This window comes from Saimiri boliviensis, chromosome 15 (genome assembly GCF_048565385.1).
Source record: "Saimiri boliviensis isolate mSaiBol1 chromosome 15, mSaiBol1.pri, whole genome shotgun sequence".
NCBI lineage: Eukaryota > Metazoa > Chordata > Mammalia > Primates > Cebidae > Saimiri > Saimiri boliviensis.
The window spans coordinates 55,744,427-55,768,766 of NC_133463.1; the positions used below are offsets into that span (position 1 = coordinate 55,744,427).

Sequence of the window (24,340 nt, forward strand, 5' to 3'; positions counted from 1 at the left end):
AATGTGCAATTGCAGACGTTCATACACTGAAAGAAAATTTACTTTAATCAGGGAATAAACACATATTTCTCTCTCTTTCTCTCTCTCTCTCTCTCTCTCTCTCTCTCTCTCTGCACGCTCTCTCTCTCTCTCTCTTTCTCTCTCCCTCTCTCCCTCTCTCTCCGCTCTCGCTCTCTCCTCTCTCTCTCTCTCTCTCTCTCTCTCTCTCTCTCACACACACACACACACACACACACACACACACACACAGTTTTAGGTGACATTCATTTGCACTGTATTCATTGATTAATACATTTATCTCTCATTTCCATTTGTAGAAGCTGCAGTTAAATTCACCTGTATTATCCAAAAAATAAAATGACCTCCTAGATATAACAACATTAATAAAACTAAGTCCTGGGAAAGTAGAAGCATCTGTTAAAAGCAAAATATATTTTCCACTGTTTTAAGCTGAGAAATGTATAAATATCTCTAGAAGCACAGAAGCATCTCTTTATTAATTCACTAGAACTACCTTGTTCCCTCTATTACAATAGCTCAGTAACCTATAGGTTTTACCTTCTGAAAGAGGGATGTGATAGCCATGCACATGTGAATTTGTGAATCAAGGCTCTCTCCCAAATGGATAAAAATCTTTTATCAAAGTTTACAGCTAGAAGAGTCTTCTGGGTTTGTTAGACTGCTGACTTGACATGTTACATTCAGCTAATTGAGAGATTGCATAACCGAGACCTTTGGAGTGCAGACTTGGGTTCCACTCACACAATTTAGAATCGCTATAAATTTGAATGACTTATCTCTTGAACTCTGTATTACAACAAATATAATAAAAATACCTACCTTGTAAAATCATTTGGAAAAAAATTAGATATCCACAGCTGATGTCATGAACTATACAGCAGTGAAAAGTTACTACCATGTGAAAACAAATACATACCCACACACGCCTACACAACACACGCACACACATACACATACATATACTGGCTGTATGATCTTTGGCACATCACGTAAATCCCTGGAGCTTGATTTTCTTTATCTCTAACAGATCCAGAAGTCCCCAGTGATTCCTATCAGGCATGAATACTTACATTCTCATGAGAAACACTGAATGGAGTAAGATAAAAATGTGTCTAGAGATTTGCAAGTCCTGTCTTATTTCAAAATTTTTATTTGGAAGGTTGAAGAAACGTTTTAGCTCAGGTTTCTTTCTGCAGGATAGTTTGCCATCTATCAGGATGTTCATGTTTTGGGTGGATTTTCATAGTTTTGTTTACTTTCTATCCTCCAAAACGCATATTCAACTACGAAGGAAATATCATTTATGACACACCTATTATATTACATTTGTATTAAAGTAAAAAGAGACCTCTTGCATTTCTGCTGAGCTAGACTTAGCTACTCCAGCTACTCAAGATGAAAATCAGGATCTATTATGAGTTTATTTCAGCCACCGTTTTCCTTTGATTGACTCTCTGATCCTTGCAGTTCCGTCTGAGGCTTTATTGGGACATTTCTGGGCTGATGGACAGCTTCCTACTATGAGATATTTCAAAGATTCTGATAAATGTTCTTCTCTAGCATAAGAATTTTGTCTTTTTCACCTCTCCTAGGCTTCTCTCTCTTCTCTGACTTTTATTTTGGAAAGAGAGAAGGCTTGGAAGGGGGACTCAGGTTTCTCACTTTATTATCATTTTATTTATGTCAGAACTTAGTTGGTTCTCCAAGACTACAATCATATAATGATCTTGAACTTGTATTTTTTATGCTCTATCTCCTTTCTCTGTCTTTCCTCTTATCACTGCTTATAAAACATTACCACAATTTGTCCTTAGCCTGACCCTACCGCTGTTGAAATTCTTTTCAAGCCTTAATTATATTCTGTCTCGACTTTTTCAGTTCCTTCTTCAGCAATCTTCCACTCCCTAATTTCTTGGCTATACCGAATATGTCAACTAGATTATCCTGGTGGACGCTTTATGTACAGAGGGAAAAGAATACCATAACCTCAGCAAGACATCTCCTTGATTTATCCCCATTTTAATGGTGATTTTTAAAAAAGATAATCTGTTGTACTTTTCTTAAGTGTGTTAAAAAAAAAATTTGAGAAAGTGTTGATTCTTTTTTTCCTTCCATAATTCCACCTTCACTTTTTGTATCCCTTTTTATTTATTTATATTTTAAATTTCTCAGGCTATATGTAGAATAGAAAGCAGAATGATGTTTTAACTATCCTTGATCTAGCGAGCTTAGAGCTAAAAGAGTGAATCGTGAAAATATTGAAAAAAAATTGCAGCAGAGATTTGCAGAATTCCAACATATTGCCCTTAGCATCTCTTGGGTGCCACTAACAGTGTTCCTCTAACAAGTGACCTGTACCAGTTCTCCTGTGATATGGAGTTGACTAACACAATGCTCTGAAAGACAGCCAGAGAGATGAGCTATGGCAATGATGCACTACTATAACACCTAGAGTGTGGGTCTTTAAACTTACAAACGCTTTTATAAAAGAAGAAGATTTTGATCTCAAGGAAATTAACTGAAACTGAAGTCATGTGAATTTATGCTCAAAAATTTATTTCTCTTCTGTTTCTATATTTTGTTCATATGGCACCTCATAACCAAGAATTCCACCCCCCTACATACATTATTTTGAATAAAATGAGATTCACAGGGTTTAAATAATATTACACAATAATTTATAATTTCCATTCTTTTGATTTATAATTCAACCTTAGAGGACACATTATTTTGTTACTTAGACTTAATTCTTCTGTTTTGCTGACTAATACCTCGGCTACTCTAAGCTATTAAACCGCAAAGCTTCATTTAGAAATTCAAGACCAAAATGCAGTAGTAAAACATTCTAGGCATCTGTTTGCCAAAACAAACATCAAGCAATCAAAGGAGCAAATATAACAAAACAAACAACTCTCAAAGAGGAAGGTGCAACTTAGTCATAGACTTAGGTAGCTGTGAAGAACTGAAAAGAATATCACCCACTAAGAAAGGCATAAAGCAATGCCAGTCTCCTTCTCTTTCCTCTAGGGAGCTATATCTAGATGACTTTCCTACTTTTTGCTCTGCTCAGTCTTGGCCTTCTTAGGATGCAGATGCTTAGGTGTGAAGTGTGTTTTTGACCTGGGCCCTGGGTGTTGATAAAGGAAGAGAAATATGTTGATGTAATGTAGTAATATTGTCCAAATCAGTGTTTCCGGTGAACTTTTTGATAATCTTTATGACTGAGTGTAAAATTCTTCTGTCACCTGTACCCTGATTTTATTTCCCAAACCTGTTGTGCTGTATTTGAAGAGAATCTCCCCTGGAGAGGATCCCTCCTGTCTTCTTCTTCTTGATCTTTTTCCTTTACTCATCACTCATACTTAGAGGCAACTAATGGTGTGTGGTATAAAACATGAACCTATTTTGCAAAATTCTGTCACAACACCATCCAAATAAGAAGAATCTGTGAAACACTGAAAATAATTCTCTCTTTATTCTTAAAAGTATTGATAACAGCACAATTTTTTTCCATAGGTATTTATATATATTTCAGGATGAAGACAATATATTTTTGTTAATCCTGTTGGAAATAATGGTGTGTTTTAAATATAGCACTGACCCTTTTGTGCAAATTAATGCATACTAAAATTTATCATTCCAAACTGCACAATGAAGTGCCACAGAAGGCTACACAAGTCTTAGAAAAATTAGCTGGCTCTGGCTTTATCATCACATGAGCAAAAATTTGAGATTTTGCTGTTCATTCCCCTAAGATCACCCACTCATCAGCAATAGCCTTGGCAGAGAGCCACCCTCCCTTCCATGCTGCCCTTCCTAACTGGACTGTGAAGGGCTGACCTGGAAAGACAGATTTTCAAAGCACAGGGCACAGCCAGGACTCCTTTTTCTGTTTGTGGAGTTACAGTGACTTGGAGCCCCATTTCTTCCTTTAAAAGTATATGATGTGCTATTATGTTGACTGAGCACTTGTTTTTAATTTCTTTTGTTTTACTAATGCTAATATAATTTGTGAGAGATGTTAATATTCTTAAATGGGAATAAGATTATGGAGCAACTATATTGTGCATATTCTACAAGTACATACTTTAAGTTGTCCTTACAAATGATGGTGGAATACAACATGATGCTGATTACACACAATCTCATGGAGATTTTCAAGATCGCTTTGCATTCACTTTCATGGGACTTTGCCTAGCAATTCAACAACTGAAACTTTAAAAGTTAAGACCACTGTTAAGCAGCCATACAATTGGGACTATGGTCCAGAGCTTCCACTCAAGAATGAACAAGTGTTGAGGGTTGAGAATGTAGTGTGATGATGACCACCTTTGTAATATGCAAGGCAAAATTAAATTCAAGGTGGGGGAAAGCACTGTCTGTAACAAAATCACAGTCACAACAGATGGGAGAAGGTGAGTGTACGAGGATTTATAAGGATGGTCATATTTCACATGATGGTGTTTGATTCTAAACTGCCATATATTAATTCTAAAATTTGTCTTAGGATAGAAATCCAGTAACCTTTCAGATAAGGAATGGGTTGAATTTCCATATTTTAGAATAGACCATTACTGAAAGTTTTAGATGTAGAAGTAATAAGCACAGTATTAAAGTTGTCTGGTTTTACCTAAATCATGATAGGAAAATACTCACTTAGAGTAAAAAAAAAAATGTAGTTTTTAAAAATAAAAACCTTTCAGCTAAAAAATGGGTTGAATTTTCATATTTTAGAATAGGCTATCATAAAAGTTTTAGATATAGAACTAATTAACCACACTATTAAAATTTTCTAGTTTTATCTAAATTATGACATGAAAATATCCATTTAGAGCAAAAAAAGATTAAAAATAAAAAACAAAAAACAAAATTTCTTACACTCTTTGTCATTAGAGGAAATGAAATACTGCTAGTTATAAACACACCGAGTGATGACTAAAGAATGATGAAGTTTTAAAGCTCAGAGCAAAGACTTTCCCTGATTCAAGGAGGAGAAAGCAGACAGAAGTAAAGAGGAAGGAAAACAGAAGAATGTAACTTCAGGTAGACTTTTTAAAGGGTTACATCAGTTTTCTATGTATAATAATCTCAACTATTCAAACCTACTTCCTCCTCAGCACACACGATTCCCCTTACAATTTAGAAGCAGTACACGTGTCTCGGTGCAAATATCTGCTCAAAGAGTTATAAGGTGACTTTAAAATATCTGTGATGCAGATTATGAATTCATTCAAAAATAAGATGTTTGCATCCTTCATTTAATAAAGCAAGGTGATAAAAAGGAAAGGAATTGAAACTGCCGTACTTTAGGCAGGAAATTTAGCCCTAGTCACTTGGTGAGTTTGTGTTATACTTCAGGAACCCAGGCTTTTGTTCTTCTGTTTCAGCCGGGAAAGTTACATCTTTATGCTTCCTTATCTCGACACGGGCACGTGAGTTGAATGCAGTGCCATTTAGGTGAGCACTGGAGGATAGTCCGTAAATTACCACGAAATTGTTTAGTCAGTTAACATAAATCGTTGGGGATTATAAACCTTGGTGTAGTAACTTCACATTTAAGGTAGCATAGAATTAAATAAATAAAGACGGCATTCTCTTTTCTTCTGGCTGACTTCAAGGAATGCACTGAGCGCCATCTGCTGGTTGTTTCTTTTTCAAACCTATTTTCTTACCAAACCGCTGTCATTTGAAATTGAGCCTAGGTATCTATACGTATCAGCATGTAAAGAGAGCTTCATGAGGAAAACGTAAGGGCATCTAGGTACTATAAATAGCCCTTATTTCACATGACGGTGTTTGATTTTAAACTGCCATATATTAATTCTAAAATTTGTCTTAGGATAGAAATCCAGTAACCTTTCAGATAAGGAATGGGTTAAATTTCCATATTTTAGACTAGACCATTATTGGAAGTTTTAAATGTAGAAGTAATAAGCACAGTATAAAAGTTGTCTAGTTTTACCTAAATCATGATAGGAAAGTACTCATTTAGAGTAAAAAAATGTAGTTTTTAAAAATAAAAATCTTTCAGCTAGAGAATGGATTGAATTTTCATATTTTAGAATAGGCTATCATAAAAGTTTTAGATATAGAACTAATTAACCACACTATTAAAATTTTCTAGTTTTATCTAAATTTTGACATGAAAATATCCATTTAGAGCAAAAAAAAAAAGATTAAAAATTAAAAAACCCTCCACCACCATTTCTTTGTGAATATTTTGAAGCAGCCATTAACATGGAAGTTTGAGCTTAGTCATCTTTAAACATTAAATTATGAGTTAAATCATGTTACAGATTTTTGGTTACTTTTTGTAAAAGACATGACAAGTCACCACAATGAAACACACTCACTCATATTCTACTTTATTAATTAAAAATAATCTCTATGACCAAAGAATTTCAAAGCCTGGAAAACTAGGATGAGAAGAAAACAAAGTGTTTCTAGAAAGAATTAGACTTCACATAATTAGTGTCTGATAGTTTTCATTTTGTTTAAAATCCACAGCAGATCTTTGTCCTAATACATCTCTGAAATTCAAGGAACATAACCACGTGTGATTTTGCCTGCATTTCAGGTCCTCCATAACCTATGCAGAAAATTAGACCCATTGTTCCCCATTAGCTTTCCTCTCTAGGCCAGGCACAATAAGAAATAGGGCCCGTGTGCCATTTCCACTGTTCCTCCAGAAGGCAATTACTGCTTCTCTTATATTTAACAGTAGCTTGTAAAGAAAAGTAATTACCTATGCAGAAGCTCTTAGAAAAATGAAATAAAAATACAAACATCAATTTATAATTGTTATAATTTAAAAGCCTGACACCTATTGTCAGCCCCAGAATTTGAACCTTAATAACAGGACTTGATTCATCATAATAACGTATCTTTTGGTCTCCATCAGTGGAATTACTGAGCTCTGCTGGAGGGATAACATGTTTCCTGAAAACAGGAATGACTTCACAGAAGGAACATTGACTGTCAGCAAAGGAATATGAAAAAAAGTATAGTATTGTTAAAATGTCCATGTCAGGGAAGTTTGTGTGTTTCATATTGTGGTTTGTAAAAATAAGTAGGATATTTTGTGAAGAAAAGTTCAGATAAATATACTTAAAACTTAAGAAACTTTTATAAAGGTATAAAATGATGTTGGCTGTTCAGAGATGGTTTCCAGAAATATACAAAGCACAGAAATTTAACCCCTTTTCCTAGTTTCTTCTGTAGCAGCATCAGGTCAGCACCTAAGGGACACGATTTCTTCTAAGAAAGGAATTTCTGGCTGTTTGAACTTACTGATGCTGAAATCCAGCTTTTGGGAGAACACCTCTAAGTGCTTCAGGGAGACTAGAAGATGGAAGCCACCCATCTGTGGTGGCAAACTGAGGCCTGCAAACACGGGGTTCTGCCAGCCACATGGCACTTCCACCCACTGGATACACCCAGCCCTCCACTCCCCTCCATAACAGTCTAAACTGACTCCCTGGATAAGTTTAATGAGCCTCTTGGAATTTAGGGGGGAAAAAAAAAAAGCAAAACAAGGAAGAGTAATAGAAATATACAGGCTGACAAAGGAAGAGAGAGGTTCATTTCCAGCTTGGTGCTTGGGGGGTTTTCATCAGGATAAGGCAATGGATATTGCAGAGAAGTGGAAGGAGAAAGGAAAGGAATTACAAACAGCCTCCTATGATGAACTTGTATAATTTATTCCTCTGCAGAGCAGCAGGCGCAGTGTTTCATTTCTCCCCACCCCCCACCCTTCTTTTCCCCTCCACCTAATTTCAGTGCATTCCCAGGCTAGGCAAGAATGAAAATTAAGCATACCCAACACACAAGTTGTAATGAAAGTGTGGAATGCAATCAGATTATTCATAAGCTTACAAGTTGTGTATTTTAGTGGAGATTTCCTCCCTTCTGCTCCTGATTGCTGATGAAGAATGGTATTTTAATAGGCAGATGGTAAAGACAATTACAGTTAGGGGCTCAGCTGGGAGTTACATCAGTTTATTGCAAATTATTAGTTGATAAATGCTTTTGTTTACAAGCAGAGTCTTAAGCAGCTTTGTAATCAGTTTATCAGCTGCAGGCGAAATTTTGACAGCTCGCCTTTGGGGTGTATGTCACCTCTTGGCTTGTCATTTAAAATCATGTTGGTCAGGGAGCCAGACAGTCAGATGGCTACCTCAGTGCCCCACTGCAGGTTTCCGCAAAGCACCCAGGGCACAAACCCCAGAGGGCTGATGAGTTTCCTGCACAGGCCTTTTCCTGTTGAAATCCCGTAAAAACAGCTTATCTGTTTGACTAAACCCAAGGTAGGAAGCCTGAGTCTCATGGCCTCCAACATATTAATTCAGGTTTTCAGAAAAGCTCTGAATCCCTTTTCATTTATGGGACAAAACTTTCTGAGCATATGCTTCAGTAGAAATCTGGGCCTGATGACAATGACTCTCTTTACTTCTCGAAAGAGGCTTTATGAGCTTCTTGGAAAAGAAAGGAAATTGTCTTAATAGGAGACATTTTCTCACAGGAAGAAAATCAAATAAGTACTGTGGAAAGAATACAAGCCAGGAACCAAATACCTAGCAGGAATCTTTTACAAGCTTGGCCCAGGGAATGCCCTCTGAGAGAAGAGGGGAGTTTAGGGGGCACACTGGTTGAACCAGCCTGGCTTTGCTTTCCGTTTCTGTGAAATGGAATGATAGTATTTCCTGTTTGTCACAGCTCATTATTTAGATTAATGAGGCTGTTCATGTTTCTGAGTTCTGATCTGACTAAAATACATTCTGTTGAATTTACATTAATAAAGCGTATAAAATTTGAAATGACACAAAATTCACAGATTCTGCTTTAAGCTCATTTGCAAAATATTTGCTAAAAGAGGATGCCATCATTTAGTAGCGTTACAATATAGCACGACCAAAAAACAATATAGTTTTTTGCATTGGTGTGGTTTATAACCTGATGTGTTTATAACCTGATGTGTTCAAAGATATGTATACTTGAAGGGATTCATTTCATTATCAGTAGCCTATAAACAATTCTTATTTATCTACTTTTACTTTTCACTCTAACAAAGTAAGTTTTGTAAGCCTAGTCAAGGCAATAATACTCAAATAATCTTACGCAATAGCTACTAGTTATTTTTGTTTCTGCCTACTGATTATTTATCTGTATGCTTTTATTTCCTGGCATATTGGAAAACTTATTAAGGAAAACTTATTAAAGGAAAACTTATTAAGTGGATAGGGAACTAACTACTGAAGTCGGAAGTCAGGTTTCATAGCCAGAAATAGATATTCCATAGCCTATAAAATATTGACATAATACAGAAAGATCTTTGGAAATATGGCTTCAGCTGATACATTTTAAATTATATATAACATATGTGTAAGAGCAGAATCTTCTCTTAGTCTCAGAAATAGGGATGGACATCTCTATCCATTGATCTCCCTGCTTCCTCTTTCTAATTCTGCTTTGGTTACTCAATTAAAGTCCTGAAATCATCACAATAGAAACTGACCACATAGTTTAGTCAAGTTTGTAATTTTAAAGTTGAGTTGACATAAGCTTACGGGGAGACATTTGGGAGAAAACCAGAGTGCAGTTTTTATCCACCTCCAACATTCAGCACAAGTATTTTTTTCCCAATTTTCCAGTTCTTAAGCAATTAAATGTTCTACTGACATCAGAGGAAAGGCTGCCTAGAGAAGAGTTGAAGAACAAAAGCCTTGATATCTTAAATTTTAAATTGTGTTTTAACATAAAGAGCATAAAAAGTTTGCATTTTCATTTTCTATAATCAAGTTAATGAAGGATAAATAGTGAATTTGGCAAATAGTTTCTGCCAGTTGTCCATTCCTCTTGATTGAAAAAGGGAAAGAATAATTTAAAAAAAAAAAAAAATCTGTCCTCTCCTTTGCTCCAAATATGAAAGGCACACTCCAGAGTTTCTGGTCAGGTCTGATTTTTTCTCTTCTCCCAAGAACTTCTAGGATGTTCTATAAAAAGCTGTCAGGAGTGCCAGCATGGGAAAGTTGAGTGCCCCAAATGCCCTGCATTGCCTATATAGTACAAATGAAAAACGTTAAAGATCATTTAAAAACAGGAAAGACCTTTTGCAAAATGCTTTGATTTATTGCTGTGTATTGTACAGATCTTTATCAATTATTTTACTCTATTTTATTCAAAAACTATTGTAAACTATGAGTTGGCATGTTGCTGCATACAAAAAAAAGGCATTAATCAACTCTAAATAAACAAATGCAGAGATCTATCTAACAACTATGAAGTAGTTAATATATTTTTAAGCAATTTTATTATAGAAAGAAAGGCTAAAAGAGTAGTGCTTAATTATCTGGACTCCTCTGTGCTGGGCTCCCTTTTGATTGTATTAACGAAGCAGCTGGCTCATTGTTTCTCTTTAATTCCTCTATTGTTTTAAGAATATGTCACAGCTCTTTATTCTTTTATCAGGTGCTTTGCAGGAGGATCCACACAATACCTCATATTCCTACTGTATTTGCCAAGGCACAAAGAAACCTCCAAAGCGGTTTTCAAAGAAGGGGCACCCATAATTTATAAGTTCTATTCCTTCCACTACTCCACTGTCAAGAATTTCAACAGTATTGGATGTGAATTCATTATACAATTTGTATTAAGCAATGTGGTTACGTATAGATACATGTCCTGTGTTAATGTCTAAACCCTGAGATCTAGGCATTACCACAGGCGATGTTGAAATTGGACAGTTATTTAGCTTTTAAGGAATTATTCTGACCAATCCCTTCCCAGTTATTAAAAAAAGAAAAAAAAAAAAACAGATTTCAGAGGGAGGTATTGTGTGAGATTTTCTATTTATTTAGTAAAAGAAGCTAATGACCAAACAAGTATTCTCCTTTTCTCCACCTCCAGAAACATGATACCACTCTGTGTATGTATGCGTGCGTGCATGCGTGTGCGTGTGCGTGTGCGTGTGTGTGTGTGTGTGTTAAATGGCTTATTCCCCAGAGAATGGCTTTAATTTTACTTGAATGTGCCTACAAGATATCATGATTTACTTCATAGGCCAATGTGTAATCTTCATTAACTAAGTGCTTGTCATCAGTTGACCATCTTTTTCCATTGTATGTGGAGGAGATAGACTTTTTAGATCAATGAAGAAATACCAGTCTATGTCTTAAGGAAGCAAAATGCTGTAGCAATTTAGTATATTGTATCTCATATTTTATGCAAGAGCTATTAAAAAATACTGGTTCTGTTATGCATAAATGCTTTTTCTCCAGATTTTTATTAAAACCACAAACATTACCCATGGTAAAATAATCTTGAGGGCCTGAGTCACAGAAACTATCACTTTTTTTTACACGTGTCTTTTTTTTCTTATTAAATATCTGTATTTTGAATGATATTTTATTGATTGTTTTCCCCCAGAATTTCTAGTCTAAAAAAGAGAAATGAGACTTAATGACGATGTTATGTAGTAAAAATCATTAACTTTAACTTTTAAATGTCTTTAGAAAAGCCATTAGAATAACTTGTTATTTTAAACCATCTATTTCCTTTTGTATTGTTAGATGAGGATATATGGGTTTTGGTTTTGTTTTTTACCCTAAAAAGTTTCACGCTGATACTCCTATCTATTGCCTGAGGCTCCTTATCCTACTATATATTGAGGCAGAGTAATACAAAATCTAAATGTGATTTAATTGGTTCAATTTGCTATATATTTTTATGCTAAGCTTAGGTCCGTATCTTGATGAGCCCCTGTAGTTGTGCTAGACGTTTACAGCTTCACGTTCCTTGCATTTCCTTATTTTTATAAAGCAAGCGTCTATCAATCACAGAGATAAATTAGAAAGAAACATGTATAGACATAACACATGGAAAAGATTTTTCAGCGTGCTATGTAATTATTAACCTGATTTTTACCATTGTTAGAAGCCATGAATTGCAGATAGCATGGATGAAGTTAAAAGCTTTTATTCTGGATGCATTTTGCCTATACAGAACTCTATAGGTATGGTCGAACAAAATAATTGAAGCTTTGTCAGCTCTGTAACCTAGCAACAGATAATACTGTTAGGTTACTGAATTGCTCCTGGTTGACAAGTAGGGAGTATTTTTGTGTTTATCATGTTTGCTAATGATGGGATCCTTTCCAAAAGGCTTGTCTTAATCTTAATTAGAGTTTATCAGCAGAGGTCTGCATGACATTGTGCAGAGACTGATTTCATAAATAATAAAAAGTGCAAGTGAAAAATTTGGCAGGATGGGAAGATATTTAAGGCCACTGCTTCTAGTCAGAGGAGCATGAATTTCCAAAATATAATCGAGTTTGAACTGTGACTTTATTCTTTATTATTAAAACTTGTAGTACACTTCACTACAGTTTTGACAGCAATTACAAGAAAAATTTATAAGCTTCCTGCTAAAAACCATATCTGGTTGTACAAGAACCTTGATCAGAAACATTACTTAGAACAGCAAATATATGATTTTTCAAGAATGTCAAGGTCTTAGTAGTTATTACTTTTCGTGGAACCTTTAATAAGTATTTGCCCTTTATTTGTGAAGGGAGTGGTATGTGAATATGAAGACTGAGGAGACTGACTATGTTTGCAGCATAAGAGACAAAGAGAAAATCCTAAAATAACCTTTCCATTTGGTGGAAGCGAGGAAGGTATCAGATAGCTGCTTCAGTGCCTGATGTCATTTGATAAAGATTTCATGCCCATGCAGGAGGAATGCGATTTTTTGCTCTGGTTTGCACAATATGATCTTTCCACAGTTTTGGAGGATGCATTGCTATTGATGATTCCTAATAATAAAATACAACCCTTCAAAATAATAAAAAATTAAACATTGTAAAACTAAATATAACCGACAAATTTACCAAGTTCCTGACTGGCTTATTCAGTTGAAAGATGATGCTCAGTCATTCCATCATTGTTTATCCACTTCCTTCACCATTTCACTCGTCATTCCTGCATTATCCCAACATTGCATGAAAAGGGAACATCTAAAGCTATTTTCAATTGTCATTTTCTGAGTTTCAAAATGGACATCTTCTCTACTGAATTGTCTGAACATTCTTGTGAAATATTTGATCATCAAGAGACTTTTTTGTTTATAGAGCTTAACTCTTTCTACACTATATAAAGTGCAGATAGTTTACTCCTATGGCAGGTATTCTTAGCTATGGAAGCAAACTAAGCCCTCCAGGGAGCTTCTAAAAAATACTGAAGCCCACCCTTCAGTCCCAGAGACTTTGATTTGGTGGCTCTTGGATAGGGCCCAAAATCAGTGTCGGTTCCAAGTTCCCCTTGTGACTATATCGTGCAGTCAAGATCAGGAGTCAGTGCTTGATGATTAAGTAGAATCTTATGCCCATTTTAATGTCCAGCTAAACTCACAATTTAACTAAACAATTGGGAAAGTGCTGCATTTGTATTTTATATTAATAATTGAGCTTAATGTATGTGAAGTGCTTAGAACAGTGCCTGGCACATAGTAAGTGCTTTCTAAGTGTTGGCTGTTTTAATGAGGTTAGTCTCAAGATAACTTGGAGTCGGCCAGGCGTGGTGGCTCCACCTGTAATTCCAGCACTTTGGGAGGCTGAAGCAGGAGGATCCCTTGAGCTCAGAAGTTTGAGACCAGGCTGGGCAACATGGCGAAACCCAATCTCTACTAAAAATACAAAAGTTAGCTGGGAGTGGTAGCACATGCTTGTAATTGCAGCGACTGGGTGGCTGTAGTGGGGATCACCTGAACCGGGAGAGGTTGCAGTATGCTGAGCCATGATTGCCACTGCACTACAGGCTGGGTGACAGAGTGAGACCCTGTCTCAAAAATAAAATAACTTCAAATCACTTCCACACCACACATATAAATCTTACTCTCCATATTGTAGCTATGCATTTAAAAACTCTAATATGTAACCTGCCTGATGCTGCTTCATAAATTGAACCACCCATATTCTTGATTCAGAGAGAGAACTGTGCTAATTACTCACTTAGTAATGAAAGTAAGAGTGTTACAGAGTGAACACTAGATGGCACCATGGCTTAGGACACCTAGTTTTTCATACAAAATTTAGAGCCAAACTGCCTTATTTAAATCCCATCTCCCATATTTCCTTCTCATCCTCCAGTTCCCCTTTAGCTGTGTGACTTGGAACAACTTACATGTCCAGCCTAATGATCCCACAGTAAAATGAGAGTCAATAAAAGCCACCTCACTGCTTTCTTGGGGGAAATCAATAAGATAATTCATGCAAAGCCATTAGCACAGCGCAGGTGTGTAGCACATAGTAACCACATCATAAATGTGTGATTATTACTATTATTAGTACATTGATGATAGAATGTATCACAACTGGATGATGATAACTATCTGGTCTAAGACTGTCATTGGAAATGATGTAGGTAAAGTGATTTTCCAAGCTCACACAGTAACCAATAATAAAGTCAGGACTAAACTAAACTTTCTTACTCACCAATAAAGTGCTCTTATAGTTCATCTTTGAGTTAAGGACAAATAAATTTTTGTGATTTCAGGTGCCACCTATGCTTTATTAAGTGTGTAATTCCCTAAAATAAGAACATTTACCCTGTAATGGCAGTGGTAAAAAAAAGCATTAAAAGTTTTATTAATGAAGCAGAGTTGTCCCTCAGTATTCGTTGCAGATCAATTCCAGGATCTCCCTTGGACACCAAAATCTGAGGGTGCTTGAGTACTTGATACAGAACTTTATTGGTTTTTTACTTGTATTATTCTTCATTATTGTAATTTTGGAGTATTTTATGACTTTGGTTGAATCCAAGGATGTGGAACCCAACAATATGGAACATATATTTACATCGCCATATGTCCAACCAACACTTTTACAGAATTCCATTTTTAAAAAATTGTACATTAGGTTCTGTGGTATATGTGCAGATCATGCAGGATTGTTGCATAGGTACGCACGTGGCAATGCGGTTTGCTGCCTCCATCCCTCCATCATCTATATCTGGCATTTCTCCCCATGTTATCCCTCCCCAACCTCCCCACCCAATACTGTCCCTCCCCCAGCCCCCACCAACAGACCTCAGTGTGTGATGCTCCCTCCCTGTGTCCATGTGTTCTCATTGTTCAACACCGGCCTATGAGTGAGAACATGCGGTTTTGATTTTCTGTTCTTGTGTCAGTTTGCTGAGAATGATGGTTTCCAGATTGATCTATATCCCTACAAAAGACACAAACTCATCGTTTTTTATGGCTGCATAGTATTCCACAGTATGTATGTGCCACATTTTCCTTGTCCAGTCTATCATCGATGGGCATTTGATGGTTGGTTCCAGGTCTTTGCTATTGTAAACATTGCTGCAATGAACATACATGTGTGCATGTCTTTATAATAGAATGAGTTATAATCTTTTGGATATATACCCCAGTAATGGGTTTGCTGGGTCAAATGGAATTTCTATTTCTAGGTCCTTGAGGAGTTATCACACTATCTTCCACAATGGTTGAATTAATTTATACTCCCACCAACAGTGTAAAAGTATTCCTGTTTCTCTACATCCTCTTCAGTATCTGTTGTCTCCAGATTTTTTAATGATCACCATTCTAACTGGTGTGAGATGGTATCTCAATGTGGATTTGATTTGCATTTCTCTAATGACCAGTGATGATGAGCATTTTTTTTCATGTGTTTGTTGGCCTCATGTATGTCTTCTTTTGAAAAGTGTCTGTTCATATCCTTCACCCACTTTTGAATGGGTTTTTTTTTTCTTGTAAATCTGTTTTAGTTCTTTGTAGATTTTGGATATTAGCCCTTTGTCAGGTGGGTAGGTTGCAAAAATTCCTATTCTGTTGGTCACCGATTCACTCTAATGATTGTTTCTTTTGCTGTACAGAAGCTCTGGAGTTTAATTAGATCCCATTTGTCTATTTTGGCTTTGTTGCCAATGCTTTTGGTGTTTTAATCATGAAGTCCTTGCCTATGCCTATGTCCTGAATGGTTTTGCCTTGGTTTTCTTCTGTGGTCTTTATGGTGTTTGGTCTTATGTTTAAGTCTTTAATCTATCTGGAGTTAATTTTAGTGTAAGGTGTCAGGAAGGGGTCCCGCTTCTGCTTTCTGCACACTGCTAGCCAGTTTTCCCAACACCATTTATTAAACAGGGAATCCTTTCCCCATTGCTTGTTTTTGTCAGGTTCATCAAAGATCAGATGATTGTAGATATGTAGTGTTGCTTCCGTGGTCTCTGTTCTGTTCCATTAGTCTAATCTCTGTTTTCATACCAGTACTATGCTGTTTTGATTACTGTAGCCTTGTAATTTAGTTTGAAGTCAGGTAGTGTGATACCTCCAGCTTTATTCTTTTTGCTTAGGATTGTATTGGCTATGTGGGCTCTCTTTTGGTTCCATATGAAGTTAAAGGTGTTTTTTTTTTTTTTTTTTTTTTTTCCAGTTTTGTGAAGAGGTTCATCGGTAGCTTATACAGTTGTCCCTCAGTATTCATTTTGGATTGGTTCCAGGACCTCCCTTGGACACCAAAATCAGAGGGTGCTCGAGTACTTGATATAGAACTTTGTTTTTTACTTGTATTCTTCATTATTTTAATTTGGGGGTATAATTATCTGACATTAGTTGAATCCAAGGATGCAGAACCCAACAATATGGAGAACGCATTTACATCGCCATATGTCCACCTAACACTTTTACAGAATTTCATTTGTTTTCATATTAATATACCATTAATGTGGATTTGTGTATTGAAAATGCAGTTGGTTTAAATTTGGGGCACAGTGAGCATACTGCTTCTTATAAAAGCCACAGAAAACTTATGTTTAGGTGTCTTAAATTTCACTGCTATACAGAGATGACAGGAATACTCCACTGGCCCTGGAAACTGGCAGAAACTCAGATCAATCAAGTGAACAGGAATTAAATTGTTCAAAAATGTTCAGATCTACACAAGTCTCCTGAGTTCATTCAAATGAAAAGACTTAAAATGCCCAAATAAAGTGAAGTCCATCTTAGCAGCAACTTAATCTCACTAGGTACTTGACTTTCAAATTAGGTTTGTTACATAGTTTTGCTAGGAAAGTTGAGAAGGAAAAATACCTTATACTTTGTATTTTTTGTGTTTTTTATTTTTTTTTTTGGGGGGGGGGGCGTTCCTAAAACCACTTTATAAAAGAAGCCACTTTATAAAAGAAGTTATATTCTTATTCTTAGCTACTGCTAAAAAATTTTATGCCATTGTTCTAGGTTCACAGAGGATGTTTTCTAGTGAAAAAAATGTACCCCCATTTTTCCCCAATTTTTGAAATTCTGATAAAATACATATAAAGTGTAGTATCTTAGCCATTTTCAAGTGTACAGTTCAGTAGTATTCACATTGTTGTGCAACTATCACCACATCCATCTCTAAACATTCCATCTTATTCACACTAAACCTAAATCCTCATCCCCCCATCCCAAGCCCCTGGAAACCACCATTCTACTTTCCGTCTCTGTGATTTGGGATACCCTAAGTACTTCATATAAGTGGAGTCATACAGTATTTGTCTTTTTGTGATTGTCTTATTTCACTTAGTACAATGTCTTCAAGCTTCATCCATGTTGCAGCGTATGTCAGAACTTCCTTTCTTTTCAAGGCAGAATAATATTTAGTTGTATGTGTGGATCACATTTTTTCTCATCCATTCCTCTGTCAATGGATACTTCCATGGGTTGCTTCCATGTTTTAGCTGTTGTGAACAATGCTGCTATGAATCTGGCTGTTCAAATATCTCTGCGATTCTGCTTTCCTTTCTTTCGAGTATAGATCTGTAAGTAGAATTCCTGAAATCATAGGTAATTCTAGTCAATTTTTGGATAACTCATTTATACAATTTTACATTCCCTGCAACAGTGCACTAGGCTTCCAACTTTTCTACAGCCTTAGCTACACTTGTAATTTTTTTTTTTTTTTTTTTTTTTTTTTTTTTTTTTTTTTTTTTGATACCGGTGCTCTCATTTTAAACCCAAATGTAAGATCCTATGGCTTGTTTATATTAAGCATGAGGTCAATTGGTAAAAGATATCAACATGACTTAGCATTTTCATGTGCCTGGATTGCTTAATTTAAATATATAATTAATTGTAATTTAAAGTGGGCTATATTTATCTCAGCTCTGAAATAGTAAAGTACAAAACTGGTTCTCCTGCTCCTTCAGATCCACATAGATTGCTAGAAACTATTTCTATTTCTAACTGATCCATGAACAAATGCAACCTTATTCCTTCTTTTCTAAAATGAGTTAACTGCCTCCAGTGAAGTGTAGACAGATCTGCTCACTGAATTCATAGGTGTGCCTTTTCTTTCTGGTGAGATTTCTTTCCTCTTTGATTTAGGAGGGCAGTAAGAAATGAGAAGAATAACAACCCCAAGTGGACAAAACCAAAACTATAATGGCTAACAATTATATAAACATTTATTATGTTATTTATTATATGATTATATGTCAGGTGCTGTTCTTAAGCTTTAACACGTATTAGCTCATTTAATCCTCATAATGACATCATGAGTTCAGAATTTTTTTTTTTTTTTTTTTTTTTTTTTTAGATGGAGTTTTGCTCTTGTTACCCTGGCTGGAGTGCAATGGCGCGATCTCAGCTCACTGCAACCTTCGCCTCCCAGGTTCAGGCAATTCTCCTGCCTCAGCCTCCCGAGTAGCTGTAGCTGGGATTACAGGCACGCGCCACCATGCCCAGCTAATTTTTTGTATTTTTAGTAGAGACAGGGTTTCACCATGCTGACCAGGATGGTCTCGATCTCTTGACCTCGTGATCCACCCGCCTCGGCCTCCCAAAGTGCTGGGATTACAGGCGTGAGCCACTGCGCCCGGCCAAGTTCAGAACTATTTATCATCTTCCACATTTTCAGGAATGATGAAACTTGTAAGTAGAATGCTTAGGTGACAAGTTCTAAGTCACACACATAATAAGTGGCAGAGCCAAGATTTGCACCTAGGAAGTCTAGTTCCATTGTCCAAACATCCCCCAAGAGTAATTACACTGAAAATTTTATTAGTACCAGTAATCAAAGTTACGTTACAATATCTCCGTGATCACTTCTATAAATGACTCCCTCAATTTTGTTCTAGATTCACCATCTAAAAACTAAGCCAAACAGTTTGTTTAAAAATCCAACCCTTGATTTTTGTGGTGCCATTCTCTTGATTTCCCTCTAGCTTTTTCAAATGTAAGCTCTTGGTACATTTTAATGATCTTATATTCTCTGTGCACATCCTAAATGTTGAGATACCCTGTTTCTTTGGTGAGCCTCTTTTCACTCCATACTGTCTCTGGGTTACCACGTGAATGGTCTATTAGAATGTGGTGATCACTTCCAATATATATAATTTTTTCTTCTTCTGCTTCTATGTCTTCTCTAAGTTCCGTCTTCTTCCTAGATAAATTTACCAGAAGTCTGTCAGGTACCCCAAACTTTACATTTTCAAAACAGAATCCATTATTTCTATGCATGCACATATATACACATCACACAACACACACACATGCACACTTGGACTTCGCAGTTGGACAGACAAAAGTGTAGGTCACAATTTGGTCACTGACCCTGTGTACAGCTTTGAGAAACTTAGTTATCCTCTCTAAGCTTTAGTTTTCTCAAGTCTAAAGTGAGGGAAGTATTACCTACTTCATAGAGTAATTGACAGGATCAAAATAGATTAATTACATACGCCACTTATCAGGCCCAGAGAAAATACTCCCGGCTGGACACGATGGCTCACACCTGCAATCCTAGCACTTCGGGAGGCCAAGGTGACAGGATTGCTTGAGCCCAGGAGCTCTAGACAAGCCTGGAAAACACAGTGAGACTCCATCTCTACAAAAATTAATAAATTTTAAAAAACTAGCCCAAAGTGGTGATCATGCCTGTAGTCCCAACTACTTGCTGGGGTAACTTTTCTATAATTCTAAACCTTAACACATGCTCATTTATGGTCCTGCCTATACATGCTTTGCTATTTTACCTCTGTTTGTTCTTCATGAGCTAATAAAAACATCACCTTGTGTAGCTTGCCTAACTTATCCAAGAAGTGTCAGTTACTCCTCTCACATTTTCTTTAGCATTAGGGGATGATACCTTAATGTGATATTGTAATATATTTGCATATATGTGTGTATTCTAATTGTGGAACTACATGGGAAGCCATAGTGCCCAGCCTAGCACACAGCAGAGATTTCAATGAATAGCTGATTAGTGAATGATTTGAAAGACCAAATCCAAAATTAACTGACTTCCTCTTAAGTCCAACAGTACATTTTCAGTCTTATTTAGCCTTTTGGAATGATATGTTCTGACTAAACCATCAAGTGAGATAAAGTGATAAAGATTATAAAATTTAAAACATTATTGGGTACTTCTGAAAACACAAATATATATTACAACTGCCAGGTCATTTTTGATGCATACAAGTGAATTTTTGATCACTTTTATTCGAAGTTAGTATTTTTAAATTTAATTTTACTTATTTATTAAGTCTTTTGGTTCAAAATTTGAGCATAAACACTCGGAGTCGTCCTACTGTATAGCTCACTGCAGTGATAAAGATTATTTGTGGCTAGGCATCTTCTCTAAGACCTCAATTTCTCTTGGGCACCTGAGTCCAACTCTTCCCTTACTTTTGTGAAAGGTACACATAGCTGGACTTACCAATAATGTAAAGTTAATGACTAATCTAGTGACTCCAAGAGATCATATGAACCAAACCTGAATTGTGGTTTCTTGCTGTGTCTCCCATATCTCTCTGTTACACAGCCTCAATAAACTGTATTCCAGAGGAAAGATAGGGTGCAAATGATTAAATGATTCCCTTGTCTACAGTTGCAAGTAGTTTGGATCCCTATGCCCGTCAGAGAAGGCATAGAAGCTAATCACAGAAGCCTTCTAGGGGGAAGAATAGCAGAAATACCACCACTCACACTTTCACTGCTCCTCTGACTTCACCATGATATGATTTAGCTTCTATTGTTTGAAAATAAGTCAATCAAAGCAAAATGAATCTGTTTTATTCAACTGTGGTAAACTTGAATGCTTTCAGATACATTTGTGTCAAAGTGAAAAAAAAAAGTTGTTTTATGGCATTTTAGTATATTTGTTTGTTACTTTGAAACTTTCACACAAATTTGGGGTCTGTAGTCTTAGCTTCATTTTTTAACAAACATATACTGTCACAGATGGTATTTTGTTTCCTTACCTTTAAAACTTAGTCAGCTGGTTTAATTAATTGCCCAGGGTTTCTCTAAAACAATGTTCTGATTCTTCTGTGTAACTCTGCCATATCACATGCTGTTGTTATCTTTTCCACCAGATTTTTTACCACAAGTTGTTTAAAATCCTTGAGCTCTAAGGGTGGAAAAAATGAAGTGCAGTTGAAAAGACAGTTATGTTGAAAGATAAACAGAGCAATATGACTTATCAAAATGGGTACAATTTTTGCCTGCTTAATGAGTGCAATACATAGCCTTCCAGTATATACACAATTAAAAAAAAAAAGCTTTATAACATATCAAGTATGCTCCATTATTTCAGGCATAACTGTAGAGGATACGTATCTAGGCCTGAGAGTGTAGATAACAAAATATAAGTGCTTTGCCTGTCTAAACATGTTAAATAAATGAGCATTCACTATCACATTCCAATACATTAGAAGATGTACTTGCATAGTTAATTTTTCTTTTTAATGCACCACATGTGATCACTGAAGTGCAGTGCCAGAGTATATCTTAGTGTTTGAAGGGACATTTCTTTTCATTTAAACAAATCTTTATTCAAATAAGCCTTTTTGACAGGATCTTTGGCATATCTTCATTTCAGGAAGTTCAATCAGGGTAAATGGAGATAAAGAAGCTACATTATATGGAATATTATATAAGTAAAGATCATTCAGCCAAAAAAAAAATGGCAGCAGACATAACAGAGTACAATCACCTGAATATCATTTTAATTTTCTAGATTTTAGGACTTTTTGTTTACTTGTTCTATAGTTTTGGCATCTAGTATTGATATGATGGAAGTATTTAGGGGAGAGAAAGACAGAAAAAGGAGAGAGATAACTTCTTACTTTAATAAAATAAGGAATAACTTCAAAGGCTCACATGAAATAAATTTCAGCAGTTGGGTCCCTACCATGCTGGTTTTTAGGTAGTGGTTACTGATTTAGGCAAGCCCCAGAAAGCAAACAATTGAAAAATTTTCTACAAATTATGTTTATACTGTACTTTCTTAGTCTACTCCTACTTCTGGTCATTAAACCGTTCATTTAATGCAGGGAGTACAATTTTCCACACAGGAGACAAGAAGAGCACAGCTGTGGCCTTGATCAAACACTTCACTCCAGTAGAAACTGGTGCGAAAAACATGAGAAGCAGCTATGGATATCAATCTAGTATACAACAGACTCAAGCATCCTATGTCAATTTTATCTTTTTCTTCTTTCTTCTTAATAGGGGGTCAGCTTTGGTGTACAACTACGAAGTCCATCTCTGAGGGGGAAGAGCTAATTGCCTTTGTGGTGGATTTTGACTCAAGGCTACAAGCTGCCAGTCAGATGACTCTCACAGAAGGGATGTACCCTGCACGCCTGCTGGACTCAATTCAGCTGCTTCCTCAGCAAGCTGCCATGGCTTCTATTTTGCCCACAGCTATTGTCAATAGTAAGTGATCAGTGTTGTGTAGCCCAGCTTTATAGAGGTGATGAGAATTTATGGGAGAAAAAGAAAATGTCTACTGATAACCTACTAGAAACAGACCTTTTCCTTTAATGTTGTGGTTTCACTTTATCATCATGTGTGTGTGTGTGTGTGTGTGTGGTCACTTCTCCTGGGAGTATAGAAAGACCCTTAACTCCAGCCATTTCAAATCAGATTCCTGAATGTCAGTCACAGACACACACACACACACACACACACCTGATATTCTACATGAGTTGAATATTAAAGGCTACTTAGCTGTGAGAAGGTGAGCACCTTTCATTAATGCTTCTATAGTAGAAAATTTTTGGTATTCTTTAAGGGCCATAGAGTTAAAAACTTGAAAAAAAGAAACAGAATACAAAATCAAAGTTTGATTATATATACTAAAGAAAAGGAAGTGTATCTTGAATAAATCAAGATATCTGCTAATGCAAAATGGTAAAAGAAATGCATTATAAACTTAGAATACTTTACATGGAGAATTTTTAAGTAGGCCCTCGCAAATTTACCTCTGTGGTTTTATTTTGTAAAAAGGAAATTGAACTTAGTTTGTATTCTTGGGTCACAGAATGATACTTCATATGATAGAAAATCAGTGGTCTGGGGTCCCAAAATCTGTGTTCTAGACAGATCTGCTTTTATCTAGCTCTATGAAAAAACATTAGTAGCAGACATATCTTACAAATAAAATAGATTCTGAAGTTAGCAGGTAAGCAAAAAATTCCATCTAGTCAAAAATATACTTTAAAATCTCTGAGGCTCTGAATGAGGCAGAAGAGAAATCTAAAAATGCAACAATGTCTTTATATTGAAATATAAAATGTTCAACTATAATTAGATTATTGCTGCAATATCATCCTTTAAAGAAATTATCAAATGATTCTGAAATTACTGTGCATTCAATCAATGGATATAGTACTTCCCATCTAAGCTAGTTATTACTGGATTTCCTTAAGGTAAATGTGCTTATTTTCTTTCTTGGATCTTTTCTTTGATTATGATAGTGAGGAACCTGAAGTAACATGGACCCAACCTGAATTTGAGGTAAAAGGATTTTATTACCAAAGACTCTAGGAGTATCTGATGTTATTGAGAAGCCCCAATGTATGGATGCTAATTCTAATTATAGTGGAGAGTGTACTCTGTTTGCTTTCTGTAGCGGGACAACTATTTATTATTTCAAATAATTCAGCATAGATGCAGAGAGCTTTTGCTTTCATTCTGAAATTAGTGAGTTAAATTCATCCTGCTTAAAACCTGTGTAGCCTCATGAATAGTGTAAATGAAAGGAACTTGGGAGGCAGGGGCTAAGTAATACACAGTAGTAGTACATAATTTTAAAATTAAATGTTAATTTGAAACTTTCTATTATACTTGCTATCCTTACTTCCCATCAGTTTTTCTCCTTATCACCTTTCACGTGTTCTCCCTGAGCCATCTGCTTTACTACCAGGGACCCTACCAACAAGCATAAATAACAGTTCACAAATTGTAAGTTCAGCCATTTCTGCAGGTTTTAAGCCTATATTGCCACTTATCCCATAATCTTATTTATTATAGAAATATTAGA

General features: G+C 35.9%; 1 protein-coding gene across 4 annotated transcripts in view; it reads left to right on the forward strand.

The window, feature by feature from the left end:
- The window catches only part of ZFPM2 (zinc finger protein, FOG family member 2), a 477,627-nt gene that overhangs the window by 443,393 nt on the left and 9,894 nt on the right, over positions 1-24,340 (forward strand). For all 4 annotated transcript variants that reach the window (XM_003938599.4, XM_010349282.3, XM_010349281.3 and 1 more), the window contains one exon: positions 22,525-22,731. In XM_003938599.4, coding sequence (XP_003938648.2) covers positions 22,525-22,731 — 207 coding nt within the window. The remainder of the gene's footprint in view (positions 1-22,524; positions 22,732-24,340) is intronic.